The sequence below is a fragment of the Dreissena polymorpha genome, chromosome 1 (assembly GCF_020536995.1).
Source record: "Dreissena polymorpha isolate Duluth1 chromosome 1, UMN_Dpol_1.0, whole genome shotgun sequence".
In the NCBI taxonomy this organism is placed as follows: Eukaryota; Metazoa; Mollusca; class Bivalvia; order Myida; family Dreissenidae; genus Dreissena; species Dreissena polymorpha.
In genome coordinates, this window is record NC_068355.1 from 6,565,234 (window position 1) to 6,580,328 (window position 15,095).

Below are 15,095 nucleotides of genomic sequence, written 5' to 3' on the forward strand. Positions count from 1 at the left end.
TTTCAAACGGTGTAATACTACTTAATGTGTACCTATCGAATCGAACGCATCAGCCGTATATCTAAAGATACATTTAAATGTTTAACAAACTAACATGGTCGTCGACCTATTTGCATGGGTGATTTGGTTTCATTAGGTTATCGATTTTCCAATAATGTTTATCGAATATTCATTTAAAGTCATACAATATCGAATGCTACACAAAATGCATTGTGTCACACCGGTCTTACTGACAATAACGTAGTGACGTCACCATCTATGTATAGAATGCTCAGAACGGACTATTGTTATGAAAGCGTCTCATTCATGTCATGATCATACAAAGCGTTCATCATTGAGGTTACAGTATACTAAACAATCTCTTGCACGACGGTTACATTGGATTAACCGCATTAAAGAAAACCATCTCATACCATGATATCTTATATCAGTCTTAATTAATTATTATAAAATTGATATGTTTTTTTATGTAAAGAAACCAATATACACAAATACGTCGAAGCAATGCCTAACGTCACTCAATAAAAAATATGTACAATTGTTTACATTTGTGAAGTGCGTGGAATGATTACACCTGTGTAAATGGGCAATAAAATAGTTCCAAAGAGTTGCATTAAAACTCACAAGTTTTTGCACGATTTATCGTACATTTAAAAGTCATTTTTCTTAATTAAATGCATGCGATCTTAAATATCCACTAAAATATACATTGTATGCGTTTTTTCGGTTTTAGCTATTTGGTAGACAAAATGGCGTGCTGAGCCTTATGCAGAGTTGTATGTGAGAGCAAGGAACGACAACTCTGCGTGGAGATTGGTCTGTCAAATGTTTATTACGAATTATCGTTAATCCGAAGTTTTTTTAACGGTCCCGACGACTTCGAAATAACGGTGTTGAAGTGAATATGAAAACAAGCAATTTATACCATTTTATATTCCGACACTTACGGGCATTATAACACAGCGAATGTGCTTTAAAAGTTTTATAAAACTGAAAGCGCTATAATAACTATTCAAATGGAAAATTGTACTGGCACTATGCCAATAACGGATAAAGTTAAACGGAACAGGAAGTAATTTGTGAAGCGCCGATCGACCTCAACCGAGTGTCTAACAAAGACAGGCAATTTACATTTGGATATTGGGCAGTTACCGGTTATGGACAACAAACATGGGGAACGGTGTATCTCAACCAGGTATTTTAGAATAAAATAATGTGTTTATTTATCTTCTTGTGTATAGTTTGTTCTTTACAATACATGAATTATTAATGTACCCGTTTTATTGTTGTGTTTACGCTGTCGAATTACAATTTCATCTCGTATACAGAACCTGGACCTTTGGGATGAAGACATATTTATTTTATTTATTACGAGTCATTAAATAAATTGTAATGTTCTTTTTCTAAACGGGCTTATTAGGTAACGTTTTTGTTAATTGTGATGAAAGTTGTCTGGACGTTGTAATCATGTTGATTGGTCGCTCGAAATTATCAAACAGAATGTTTCTTATATAAATATGGCGCCTGGCATAGTGATTGGAGTTGGGAGGTACATGGTATACACACAATGGTGTCTCATAAGCCAAATTGGCTGGCCCTTTCAATAGGGGTGACACTATAATAAAAAGACCTTTACCTTTACCTTTTATAAATGCAATATTAATATGTAAATACGTTCGTATGTCATTGACAGTGATGTGTAGAATACAGATACTACTGCACAAACCACTGACTCATCAGCTGGGAACTGCCTATCATCAAGTGTTTCTATCCTTTAATCCCAGGACACTCTCCGGGCAGTGGATCCGTAGTGTTGGCCAAACACTACGGGTCAGTGGTTTAGCGTCCAGCTCTTCTCCTCTCTCATCATCCACAGCCAGTTGGATGCTCTTTCTGCAGCTTGTCCAAGTCTGCGTACAGCCCTCTTCCTGTCACCTCCCTTTATCCCAATGCTGCTGAGCATTCTCCATACTGACTGGGCTGGGAATCCTCTGCACCCTATTTTAAACGGGGAACAGCCAGGCACTCCAACCACGACTTTTACACTGTTCTTGTAGCTCAGTGTACTTTCCCATTTTCCGCTCGTAGGCCTCATCACACCTAGTCTCCCAGGGTACAGTGAGTTCTATCATCGCCAGTTTCTTGTCCTTGGGGGACCATATAACTATGTCTGGTCTCTGTGTGGTATGGACTATGTCTGGGAATACCAGCTGTTTTCCTAGGTCGACCTTCATCTCCCAACGCTCTGATTCATCAAGGATAGATGTTGCTGCGATTCTTGTCTTCTTGGCAGTTTGTCCTTCCTTGACGAATTTGATTGTTGGTACTGCCTTCTTGTTGGTAGGTCTTGTCTTCCTTCTCTCCCGCTCTAGTATGTCTGCTAGCTCCTTGAGGACCGTGTCGTGCCTCCATCTGTAGCGGCCTTGTGTTACCGCTGTCTGGCAAGATGAGAGGGTGTGCTGCATGGTTCCTGGTTTGTCGCACAGCTGACACTTTGTGTCTTCCACTAACCCCCATCTGTGTAGATTGACTTGAGATGGTAGCACATCATATACGGATCTCAGTAGGAATTTGAGTCGTAGTGGTTCGTAGTGCCAAATGTCTACCCTTGTCAGGTGTCTTTCTGTGGTCTGCCATTGTGTCCATGCGCACTGCCCTCCCATCCCGACTGCTCTGGCGCGCCTGTTAAATAAAGCGTGTGAATACCTTATTCATTTATAGATTATCTTAATGAATACATTTTTCATTTATATATTATCTGCTACGCTTTTCATCATGCAAATAAATTTTGTCGACATTAACGACGGAGCTTTGTTGGATCGTTTAAAACGTTCAAACCTGTATCAATAAAAAATACCTACTCCAACAGACTTTATGTTTTATAAAATTCAATACCTTATCAATTCTGACTTGACTAGCGTATCGCATTTAGTGTATATCTTGAAAATCAATATTTTAACGGTGCTTTAAATGCTCTCGATACATCGCTTGAATAGTTAAACCTACGTATTTTTAAAGTAGATCGTTCCAATATTGATTTGTTAATCAGTTTATTCCCCAAAACGTTTCGACAATGTACGGTGGCATAAAAGGGACATAGGAAATGTTTTATTTAACGATCTCTATGAAAACTATGACGTGCGCACGCGATAGGTATGACGTGCGCACGCGATAGCTATGACGTGCGCACGCTATAGGTATGACGTTGCACACGATAGCTATGACGTGCGCACGCGATAGCTATTACGTGCGCACGCGATAGCTATGACGTGCGCACGTCATAGCTTACCAATCATAAAAGGTATCAGATCAGAACAGGTAGCGCGTGCGAAAGCAATAATTGACCATTGAAACTTGTCGAAATGTCAGCCATTTTGTGACTAGCGCACTGAGCACATGGTGTGTTTTTATAGTCCATTTCAAATACATGCTTATTTTCCCAGCTTTTTAATTCCTTTTGAAACAAATCACATAGTATTTCCATTTTTTGATAATATATTACTTATCTTGAAACTTTTCTGACTGGTCAGCTATCGCGTGCGCACGTCATATCTATCGCGTGCGCACGTCATAGCTATCGCGTGCGCACGTCATAGCTATCGCGTGCGCACGTCATAGAGACCGTTAAATAAAATATGTTTTATGTCACATTTATGCCACCGTAACAATGAGATGACACGGGATTACAGTTTTATTAGATTCAAGAACAATGTATTGAGAGTTTGCTGTCATATCATGGCCTTTGAATTTCAAAATCAACTTTTCAGTGTCATCGTTTTGATAATTTATTAATAAAATTATAGAATTTGCTCGATGAATTTAAGTTAGCCAAGGTAGTGTTTATACTCAATATTTAACATCAACTACCAAGTCGTTATCTGCAATAATGAATTATACCCGAAACCTGGTTATATTTTATGAACGTTGGTAACCTACTAGTCTTATTTATAAGACGCGCAAAGAATTTAGAGATACTTTTTAGTAAGGACTAAATTCTTTGGAACTCCAAATATTACCAATATAAAAAGTAGCTTAATATTTGAGAGCGTCAACAAGTTGGACTAGGTAACGTACGTGTCAGAGTTGGTTATCACTTGACAATCAAGATCGCGACGTCCATGCCGAGACTGGTATTTTTCTCCGTTTTATACCCTTTATTGTCCCCTATTGGTTTCACCGGAGGGGACTTATGGTTTGCGCTCTGTGCGTCTGTCTGTTTGTGAGTCTGACTGTCTGTCACACTTTTCTGGATCCTGCGATAACTTTAAAAGTTCGTCATATTGTTTCATGAAATTTGAAGCATGGATAGATGGCAATATGGACATTATGCACGTCATTTCACTTTGTTCCTACGTCAAAAATTATGGTTGCTATGGCAACAAATAAAAAAATCTGACAATGGTGGAGCCGGTAGGGGACATATATTGCTTGGCATAGTCTTGTTACTTTTATTATTACTTGTTCAAATGCCGCTCACTTTTAAACCATATTAGCAATACAGTGGTAAGCGTTTATTTATTAATAGTCGCTCTATTTACTAGTAACGAAATTGCGTAGGGTGATTACAAAGTTACTGCTCCCGCTAAGAAAATTCGCAACTAGTAAAGTGGAAGTTAACAGCGAATATTTATATTAAATAAACGCTTCTCACTTTCTTACTGATATGGTTCGAAAGTAAGAGGCATTTAAAAATTCAACAAAAGTAATAAAATCAGCGGCGAAAAAATGCCTGTTTTTGCACGCACCTTTCCATCTTCATCGTCACGTGATTACCCAGTCTGCTTGTGTACATTGGAAAAAAGACAAATACAACCTTATAATCTTTTTGTTGTTTCAACAATCGAGTGCAAACAGCGCTTAGTGCTGACTCAGGATGCAGAATCAACGTGATTTTCAGGGATTTACACACGGGCTGGATAGAATGTAAACACACCATTAAGAACTTTATTTTTCAAATATCACTTACCGGCGTGTTTACATCCATTAACGTTTAATTGAGAACCAAACAAAGTCACGTGATCCTACCTACACCCTATGAATGTTTTATTGTTATTTGTTGTTTGTTTTGTTTAAACAAATATATGGTTGGTGATTATCAAGCACGGCTATACATATTTTAATGTCGCGATAACCATTTACCATTCATATTAAATACATCAAAGTGTACACATTCCATGTGTAAATTTCCTACAAAAGTCTTATTTCAAGAACACTGAAGAGTGTTTACATTCTTAAGGTTTATGATCAGGCAATGTATCACACTTTGTTTCAAATCAATGTTTTCCATGTTTCAAGTAAATTGTCAACTTGAATGGAGAGGGAACGTTAGCAAACTAGCAATAAAGGAATCTAGATTGTCCAGACAGAGTCATGATCCTGCTGTCAGCGAAGAATGGAGGGATTCCACCATAGTGTCCACCCAACCGGTTTCTATCGAGTATGCGTTTTCTCAAGGAATTGTGTAGTGTAGACTCGTTAGTCTTATTAGGTTACGTATTTTGTATTGATTATTGTCGTCAATTTGATCATTGATCACATGCTTGAGTAAATTTGAGTCGCATTCTGAGAAAACTGGACATAATGCATGTGCGTAAAGTGTCGTCCCAGATTAGCATGTGCAGTCCACACAGGCTAATTAGGGACGACACTTTCCGCCTTAACTGAATTTTCGTGTAGAAGAGACTTCCTTCAAACTAAAAATACCATAAAAGCGGAAAATGTCGTCCCTGATTAGCCTGTGCGGACTGCAAGCATAATCTCAGTTTTACTTTTCTATATGTATATGGGTACATGGAACGTTGACTGATATGCATTGACTGAACTATTGAGGTCAACAAAAGTAGCTCCAAATCAACAAGATTACATAAAATGCAAACGCAATTGCTTTTTATCAAAGTAAATTCTTTTCATTGATACGAAATTAATGAAACAACTGTTTAACAAATGTTGTGCAATCGTGATATCGTAACACATTCTATGTATAATTTATGCAAGCGTCAACTGTGGAATGTACATTAAATATTAAGAGTCTGACATATGTTGCGTTTATTCTTCACTGTCATGCTATGCCTGTGTCAGCTTTAACTGTTTTTAAATATACCTGCTAATAAGAGGAATGTTATGATATCCAAACATGTGCATGTAATAAAGTCTGTTTATTGTACATTAAAAATGAATATATAAGTCGTGTACTATAAAAAATTTCAGTGGAGAAGGCAGCTGTATCCGAATCTCAGTGGATTCTGGTTCGGTTTTGAGGATTGGGTTAACGAAAAATGATCCAAACACAGATGCAAATTTCCTTGAGGTATGTAAATCAAGGGATTCTATTAAAATATCTTTATGGTGGGTCTTTTTGTTTGAAGTGCATATGATGCAATAAAAAGCATCTTATTTTGATTTTAACAGATGTCATGTAGTTAGAATACAAATGTGTGTTTTCCTTACATAAAGCAATAGCAAGTGACTGATAAATTTCGCATGCAGCTTTATTTGAATAAACATCCGATTACATGTAATAAATTATCATGTATTGCAGAGTTCCGTTTTTGAGAAAGAAGATGGTTTTGGTATGAACCCAGAAACCAGGAAACTGTACATAGAGAAATCTTACAACCTACTCTATTTTGGAAAAGAAGACAATCTACGGGAGTACGAATGTGATATGTCAGACACTCTGTGGTTCTACGTCATCACGATTTACGGATCGCCAAATATCGCAGTAAATAAAGGTATCGATTGAGATGTACGTCAATGTGTATAAAATGCAAATTATTCCATCAGTATGTTACCTTTTAATATCTTTTCAGAGGTCCGATAACTTCAGATAAAAAGACAGTCTCATAATATTATTTTCATTCGGATTAATCCAATCTACATTTCTCCACAAATTTAATTTTAATATTTTATTGCAGGGGTTTAACAAAATGTTAACACGGACAATCTGGTTTTTATGATGTATGTCAATGAAACATGTTCTTGTAAAAAAAGGCAATAGTTTTAATCGTAATATTACACACTAAAAATGTCTTTTACAAATCTATAAGATTGGCCATGCATGTTTGTAAATTGTGTTATTTTATGTATTTTATTGTACATGTCATGAATTAGACAATACACTTTGAAACTCTATTAATCTACCATTCCAAAGTTAAACTTATTACTTCCAATAATCTTTATTTTTTCTTTTTATTAAATCCACAGAAGATGGGACATCTACTGTACAAATGACAAGACTCAGGAACAATGGGATTGCACCCGACCTTGAAACCTGTAAAACAAAGTGCGTAATATTTATTTGGTTCACTGCATATTTATTAATATAAAACAAAATACAAAGACATCAAAATATATAAATTTCTGTGCTTTTTTTGTAACATGCATAGTTATCATGTGGAATATATATGTAAAATACGATTTGGCACGTACTTGTGCTTTTCTTGTGTTTTTTCGAAAACCTTTATACTTGTTATAAAGCATGCAATAATGTTACCTTTTTGTAGAGAACCTTTAGTGCGGAACATCGTCTACTACATCAAATGGTCAATGAGTTTAAAAAATGACACAGTTGCTGCAAAGCCTCCAGAACACGGACTTTTGAGGATCGCTCTGGTTTCTCAAGATAATAGTACGTATCTTTGAATAAACTTTAAATATTAATCGAAACATACATGATTTGTGTTATTCCCTTAAACGAAGCGAAATGATCAACATAACGTATATAGCGGTTTATTTTGAAAAATCGAACAAGGTACATACGCCCTTATATAATGTTTGTTCTATCAAACAATTTGCTGCTTGTAAACAAAGGTATTGTGAATACTTTACATGACCTGACGATTTTGACCATCGACCAAAGTCACGTTATTGGAAAGCATTTCAACTTGTCAGTTGATATGAATAAATACTCGATGTCAACATGGCATCATTAGGAAAAGAATATATACCAAGCTTCCTTAGTTTGGGAATAGCAGCCGCGTTTCAAATCATTTTCGCTTTCGTGTTGTTGTTTTTTAAAAGTATGACATGAGATCACCATAATTTCAACAGGAAATGTCATTTATACGACACATTATGTTCGACTCTATATTCAGCAATCAAATGGGAAAGTACTAGTGCAGTATTCGACCAATGGTTCAATGGAATCATTGCAATCAAGTTAAATGACTCGGGCCTCGTGGAGCACAATCTTCTCGTGCGCCCTAACATGTCATCACTACAAGTCAATTCGAAGTTGCCGAACGAAACTTCCGTTTACCTTCGAACAGACTTCAGCTGTGGACAGATTGAGATAGATAAGATGTCTGGTAAAACTGCCGTCAAACAACGTAAGTACTGAAGTACTCATGAACGTCGTTTTTGGCCTGGGGCGTGGCCCAAAGACCATAGTAATGATACAAATTTCTGAGCCTATCCGAATTGGCTGGCTGCCAAAAACCAAATTCCCAAAACTCTGATTTACTACTTAATTCATGCACAATAAAAGTAGTTCTTCGCAGATCTCAATAACCCGCCTTGTAAATATATGACAGTGTCATAAAATGTAAAAAATATTATTGAAGCAAAATTGCTTAGCATTGGCTACGACATATTAAGTTCCTGACTTCCCGGTCTAGGCCGGAACGATACGATGGATTTACGGAAACAATAAGATATTTTTTCTGATACATTTTTGAAGACATTATATTTGGTATTTATATACATATTTTAAAATATTGTTATTTTATTTTGCGTAAACAAGACATTCCAGAAAAAAGAGAAAAAAATATTCACGATCATTCTCGGAAATAGACGAAGTAACTGGATATGATATTTCATATCTTCACCGACTATGTAGATGAACCTCTACCAGATATGTAGAGTTGAACAAAAGGTTATCGTTCCCACCACCAGTATCATGTAGTCCTCCACGGTATATGTACACTGTAGTATATACTGTACACTGTAGTATATACACAAATATTGTCTTTATTACAGTCTCTGAGACTCTGTACTCAACCGCTAGGGTAGCTCCGACTAAGTGGTATCTCGGGCAATCGTCTATCTTGGTTAATAGACTACCTACATGAGAGGACCCAGTATGTTGTAATCTCTGGTTGCCAATCTGACCCATTACCCATAAATGCTGGTGTCCCTCAAGGGTCTATACTAGGGCCCCTCCTCTTTCACATATATATATATATATATATATATATATATATATATATATATATAAATGACATTGTACGAGATATTCACTGTCCAATTCGCCTATTTGCAGACGACACCACGCTATATATCATCGTCGACAACCCTGTTGATGCGGCTAATCATCTTAATTCTGATCTTGCAAAAATTCATTCTTGCGCTGATAAGTGGTTGGTTACCTTCAATCCATCCAAAACCGAATCCTTAGTTGTATCTAGAAAAATCAACCGCCCAATCCATCCCCCTCTTTTTCTCAACGACTGCCAAATCACCGAGGTTTCGTCTCACAAGCATCTAGGCTTAACGTTTTCTGATACATGGCAAAAACTCAACCTAATGCGAACGTTTAAGTTTACGCTCGATAGAAAGTCCCTTCTATCGATACACACAATATTTATTAGACCAATTCTGGAATACTCTGATATAGTCTGGGATAACATTAATACACAGGATGAAATAGAACTTGAGAAGATTCAACAGGAAGCAGCAAGGATAATCAGCGGGGGAACACGTTTGGCCTCTTTGCAAAACCTATATAATGAAACTGCTCTCGAACCATTATAAAATAGGAGAACAAAACATAAACTCACCCACTTCTATAAAATGTATAATTCACTATCACCCCATACTTGTGCGCACCTATCCCCTCTAGCGTGGGAGAAAGATCGGCTTATCCTCTTTGTAATTCTAACAATATTCGCAGTATTCAATGCAAATCACAACTTTTTACACGATCGTTCCTACCATCAACTATAAATTTATGGAACAATCTACCGGAATCGGTAAGAACGGCTCCTTCTCTCTCTGCTTTCAAAGCAAATCTTAGTAAAGATAAGAAAATAATTCCCCAGCATTACTACGACGGGGAGCGGACGTCTAATGTTCTACATGCGCGTTTACGAATGCATTGTAGCAGTCTTAATGAACATATGTACGCAAAAAACATTGTACAAAGTCCATATTGTCAATGTGGTGCGATTGAAGATACGTATCACTTTTTCTTCAACTGCCCCATTTATACAGAAAAAAAAAGTTATCCTTTTTAACAATCTGTCCAGTTTCCAACCCATAACTTTGCAACTTCTTCTTTTCGGTGTTAAAGACGGATCATATAAAGTAAACTCATTAATATAAAAACATGTTCAGTCTTTCATCCGAGAAAGTCATAGATTCTAACACAACTCTATCTCAGGAACAAACCATATTCTGCTAACGATGCCCCGTTCCCGCAACTGCTTCTTTTTCTAACCGCAGCTTCTATTATTCTGAAACTCTACTCTTTCACTTCTGTCACTTTTCTTCTCATTTTATTAGCTCATATGCTATCTACATAACTCTGTTATAATCTTTGTATTATAACTTATATTATTTTTTTCATTTCTAAACGGTATGGAATTACCTGTCACTGTAATATATTGTTCGTAATTTTGACGTGTATTAAAATTGTTGTTATACGTTTGGTTGTTTACACCATTAGAGCAGCGCTACTAACTGACAGAAGAGAGACATAGTATAAACCTCGAGCATCCTTCTCAATTCTGTCCAATTGTATTTTACAGCCTTTATGTTAAGCAATACTGCAATTCTACCTGTCTAGTATATTGTTCAAATATAATAGGTATGTTTGTATTGTATTGTATTGCTTATATGTACTTGCAATGAACTAAATAAATAGTGTTTAAACCAACCGCTAGGGTCAATCCGTATTAATTCGGATAAAGAGAGACATTCGGACAACACTTCTTCCCAATCACACTAAATCTGGCCCCAAGCATTCAGCGCTTACAGCGCTTTGATTAAAATGTCTTTCCATGCATTCTAAATGAACACTTGTAGTGACTGTAATTTCGTAAATGTACATTATTTCGTGTCTATTTTTACGCTTCATTAAAATCTTTGTTCAAACGCGTTTTTATGAACATGTGCGTTACACATTTAAAAGAATTTGTACTTTTACGTTGTTTGTATGCAATCAGCAGCATCTAAATCATGATCGATAAAAAAGATCCATAAGACACTGTATTCAGCCCATCTGAGCACAACGCGCTCTAGGTGAGGTTTTGGGATCACTTTTTGTCTGTCTTGCGTCGTCCGTCGTCAACAGTTTGCCTTGTTTACACTCTAAAATCCAAATTGTTTGTCTGATCTTCATGAAACTTTGTTCAAAGATTTGTCCAAATGAGATCTTTGTCGAGTTCGAAACTGGATAATGTGAGGTCAAGAAGTAGGTCACAAGGTCAAATTTTAAGAAAACGTTTGTTAACACTCTAGAAGTCACATTTATTGCCCAATCTTCATGAAACTTGGTCATAACATTTGTCTGAATGTTTTCTCAGCTGATTTCGAGAATGGTTTCGCTTGGTTGAAAAACATTGCCGCCAGAGGGCGGGGCAGTTTTCCTTATATGGCGATAGTGAAACATTTTTTACACTCTAGAAGTCACATTTAAAGTCGAATCTTCATGCAACGTGGTCAGATTATTATTCCCGATAATTTCTCAGCTGAGTTTCAAAAAATGGGTCCGGTAGGTTGAAAAACATGGCCGCCAGGGGGCGCGAAAGTTTTCTTTAAATGGCTATAGTGAAACCTTGTAAACACTCTAGAGGTTACATTTATATTTCAATCTACATTAAAATTGGTTAGAAAATTTGTTGTTATGATAGCTCAGCTCAGATTGATATTGGTTGCAGTCTGTTGATAAACATGGCCGCCCGGGGTTGGGCAGTTTTCCTTATATGGCTTTAGTAAAACCTTGTTAACTCTCTAGAAGTCATATTTAAAGTCCAATACTTGTAAAAATGTTTCAAAACATTTGTTCTAATGAGATCTCAGCTGAGTTCCAAAATTGTTCCGGTTTGTTGAAAGGCATTGACCTCCAGGGGGCGGGACAGTTTATCTTTTATGGCTAGATTAAAACCTTGTTAACACTCTAGACGTAATATTTGTAGTCAAATACTCATGAAACTTAGTCACAACATCTGTTTTTATGATATCTAAGCCGAGTTCTTTTATGGTTACGGTCTGTTAAAAAACATGGCTGCTACGGGACGGGTTAGTTTTCCTAACATGGCTTTATAGTGTAACCTTGTTTACACTCTAATTTGAAATTACCAATGTACACTGTGAATGAAATTTATGCATATTAGGGTATTCATGATCTCCATGCAGTCATCTGAATATTTATTCTGCCGATAAGATAAACAAATAAATTGCCATTTTTTTCGTTCCTTTTTGAAGAGGATTATGATGATGATGATTGGTTGGGATGAAAGGTTACGAACATATTTATGCCTTTTGAAAACCCTTGATGACATATTCTTAAAATTTCAAGTAGTTATATTGGTTTCCCAGAACAATACTTAGGGGAGAAACAACTGTATATAACTTGAATTGTGTTTGGCCTCCAATCATGAATGCATGGCTTGTCAGGAATGCACTCTTATCTCTACAAATGAACCGATTCAGCCACCTGCTTATCAGCAACTAATTAATTCTCTATTGACTGTGCTTGAATTGTTCTGATACAGTAGTATTCATTGATGCCTTTCGAAATGGTAATGAGTAACATGCTTGCAGCTTAAATGCCCTTAGTCCCTAGAAATAGGCCCCAGCTGGAAACTCACATCAACGACCTTCAGACTGATAAGAGATGAATACAAATTGTTATGGCACACCGTTTATTGGTGAGGTCGGTAGTTTTGGTGTGATTACCAAAGATTTGTGGTTTAATTAGGGTTGATTGTTGTTTTAATTGGAAATATCATTGTAAGATGAGTCTTAAAATAGTTTTTTAAAGCAAGGCTCTGAGGTAGGTGGCAGATTTCTTATTATTGCTATAGTGAAACATTGTGAAGTCACATTTTAGTTCAATCTTAGTGAAACATGCTGAGAACATATGTTCCTGTAATATCTTGATTTAGTTTCAAGGGGCGAGAAAAGTTCTTCTTCTTATGGTAATATTTATGTTTCATGAAGGACTCCTATTATTTTAACTCCACCTTGCCAGAATAGTTAAATTCCTTCGGGTCTCAGGTGAGCGCCTAAGGGCCCATGACCCTCTTGTCGAATATTTTATTTTATAGAGATATGTGTGAGCTGTTACATATAAGGACGTTAAAAATTAGCTTTTGGTCAATCTTCATTTATCAATGTTATTTATGATACAACCATATATATACATATCCAAGCATTCATTGAAAACAAGTTTGCAATTATTCAGCCAGTTATGTTGATTTTGATTTGTGAGTTCAACTAAAGTGGTGTTGATGTTTATTTTATTTGAAATGTTATTTAATTGAAATTTGTCAAATATTAAAACCAATATTGAATACAAATGACGCTTGGTTTACAAAAAATAAAACAGTAATACAAAATTTACAAATGTTACGAGTTCTTGCACTTCTTTTTTTATCTACTACTATTATATGTATTTATTTTGATATATTTATTTCGTTTCTCTAGAAAACGGATCAATAATGTTGCTGGAGTTAAGCCAGATTCCACAAAACGAGCTTTACCTGAAGCAAGATATTGTCAAGACTTGTGCTGAGCTTGTTCGCCTTGATTTTGGTTGCAATCCAATGAAGTGCGTGGCACAGTTCCGAACAGTATTGCCACCAACAGGTATTCTACAATCTCAGCTCATTACCTCTTACAGAAATATAAGTGAACATTTATTTAAGCTTGCGGGTTTATAATTGAAGTGTTAGTATTTGAGTTTTTAAACAAAACCTATTCTTATATGCTAAATGTTTTAAATTTATTTTCAAATTTATATAAATTATCTTCACATTGAAAAGCATAATGAAAGAACTATGTACCATCCAATCAGGGTTTCATCGCTGCATTTAGTCACGTTGCACAGTAGCAGGCAATTGTAACGCGTTTAAAAGTATCATTGAAAAGTAATTTAATTTATTCCCAATAATTCAATCCTTATAATATCATACACTGTTTATAAGTTGTCATACACAATACAAAACGTAAAACATGTGAGGAAGATATGCAGCACAATCTGAATGTATCAATAAGATTAAGGTTATTTCCCTACGTCAAACGGCATTACTCAAAGAATCGATGTTTTTGTATTGCTTTTGCTATTTTAATAATGCTATGGTGTATACTAACCTAGCTTTATTGTACGATGGCGTAGTATTACCTTTTGTTACTGCAATACCGTAACAACTCGAGCTGTTGTTGAAAACGACAGTGCGCTATTAATTAAGACTTTCATTGTGACAAAAGAAACATATGGTGGTAGAAAACATACCTGTGACGATTTTTTAAGGAAGAGCCGGTTTGATGGGTTCGCTGTGTTCCAAAACTGAGGTTTTAAAGGAAACCAAACTCGCCCAGGTGTTTGTGCCACGCACCTTGGAACGCAACGATATTGAAGAGTACTTTACAAGGGAAAACGTAGGCGGCGGTGAATGTACCATACACAAACTACCTGACGAAGATGATGATGAATCTTGTTGGCTAATCACGTTTACAGAAGATCGTCGTAAGTGGAAATATAGGCACTCGATTAAGATCAAAGTTGCAAATTCAGATCATTGCACGCAGACTACCCAAATGCTATATATATATATATATATATCTATAATTTGATTTGATTTTAAACATAATTTATACATTCATAACCTGAAAACCTTAAGATTTAAGAATTTAAAACCTGTATCCGTATAAAACTATTGTGTAAAAAAACACAGATCTTTAAAGGAAGCCAACGTCATTTGAAATGAAAGAAAAAAATCACAGTTTGTCGTTTCAAATATGTGTTCAGTTTGTCTTTTTAGTCTTGAGTTTTATATTTGCATTCAGAATTCCAAAAATATCACACAATAAATATGTTGCTTTTCCGAGGTATCACTGTTTTTATGTGATTCAACTTTGAGCTTTGCTGCTTA

General features: G+C 36.0%; 2 protein-coding genes across 4 annotated transcripts in view; one reads left to right on the forward strand and one right to left on the reverse strand.

Moving 5' to 3' along the window:
* The first annotated feature begins 882 nt into the window (after window positions 1-882).
* Window positions 883-15,095, forward strand: part of LOC127869546 (uncharacterized) — a 36,028-nt gene continuing 21,815 nt past the window's right edge. For 2 of the 3 annotated variants that reach the window (XM_052412201.1, XM_052412216.1), the window contains exons 1-9: window positions 883-1,195; window positions 5,296-5,437; window positions 6,208-6,307; window positions 6,539-6,731; window positions 7,204-7,282; window positions 7,503-7,627; window positions 8,094-8,327; window positions 13,648-13,809; window positions 14,474-14,689. In XM_052412201.1, the coding sequence (XP_052268161.1) occupies window positions 1,171-1,195; window positions 5,296-5,437; window positions 6,208-6,307; window positions 6,539-6,731; window positions 7,204-7,282; window positions 7,503-7,627; window positions 8,094-8,327; window positions 13,648-13,809; window positions 14,474-14,689 (1,276 nt within the window). In that variant the 5' untranslated portion in view covers window positions 883-1,170. The remainder of the gene's footprint in view (window positions 1,196-5,295; window positions 5,438-6,207; window positions 6,308-6,538; window positions 6,732-7,203; window positions 7,283-7,502; window positions 7,628-8,093; window positions 8,328-13,647; window positions 13,810-14,473; window positions 14,690-15,095) is intronic. The other variant, XM_052412212.1, reaches the window with a different exon arrangement.
* Window positions 1,633-4,197, reverse strand: LOC127869563 (uncharacterized). Its single transcript, XM_052412222.1, has 2 exons — window positions 4,075-4,197; window positions 1,633-2,682 (listed from the first exon to the last, which is right to left on the reverse strand). The coding sequence occupies exon 2, from the start codon at window positions 2,661-2,663 to the stop codon at window positions 2,004-2,006; it is 660 nt and encodes a 219-aa protein (XP_052268182.1). The 5' UTR covers window positions 2,664-2,682; window positions 4,075-4,197; the 3' UTR covers window positions 1,633-2,003.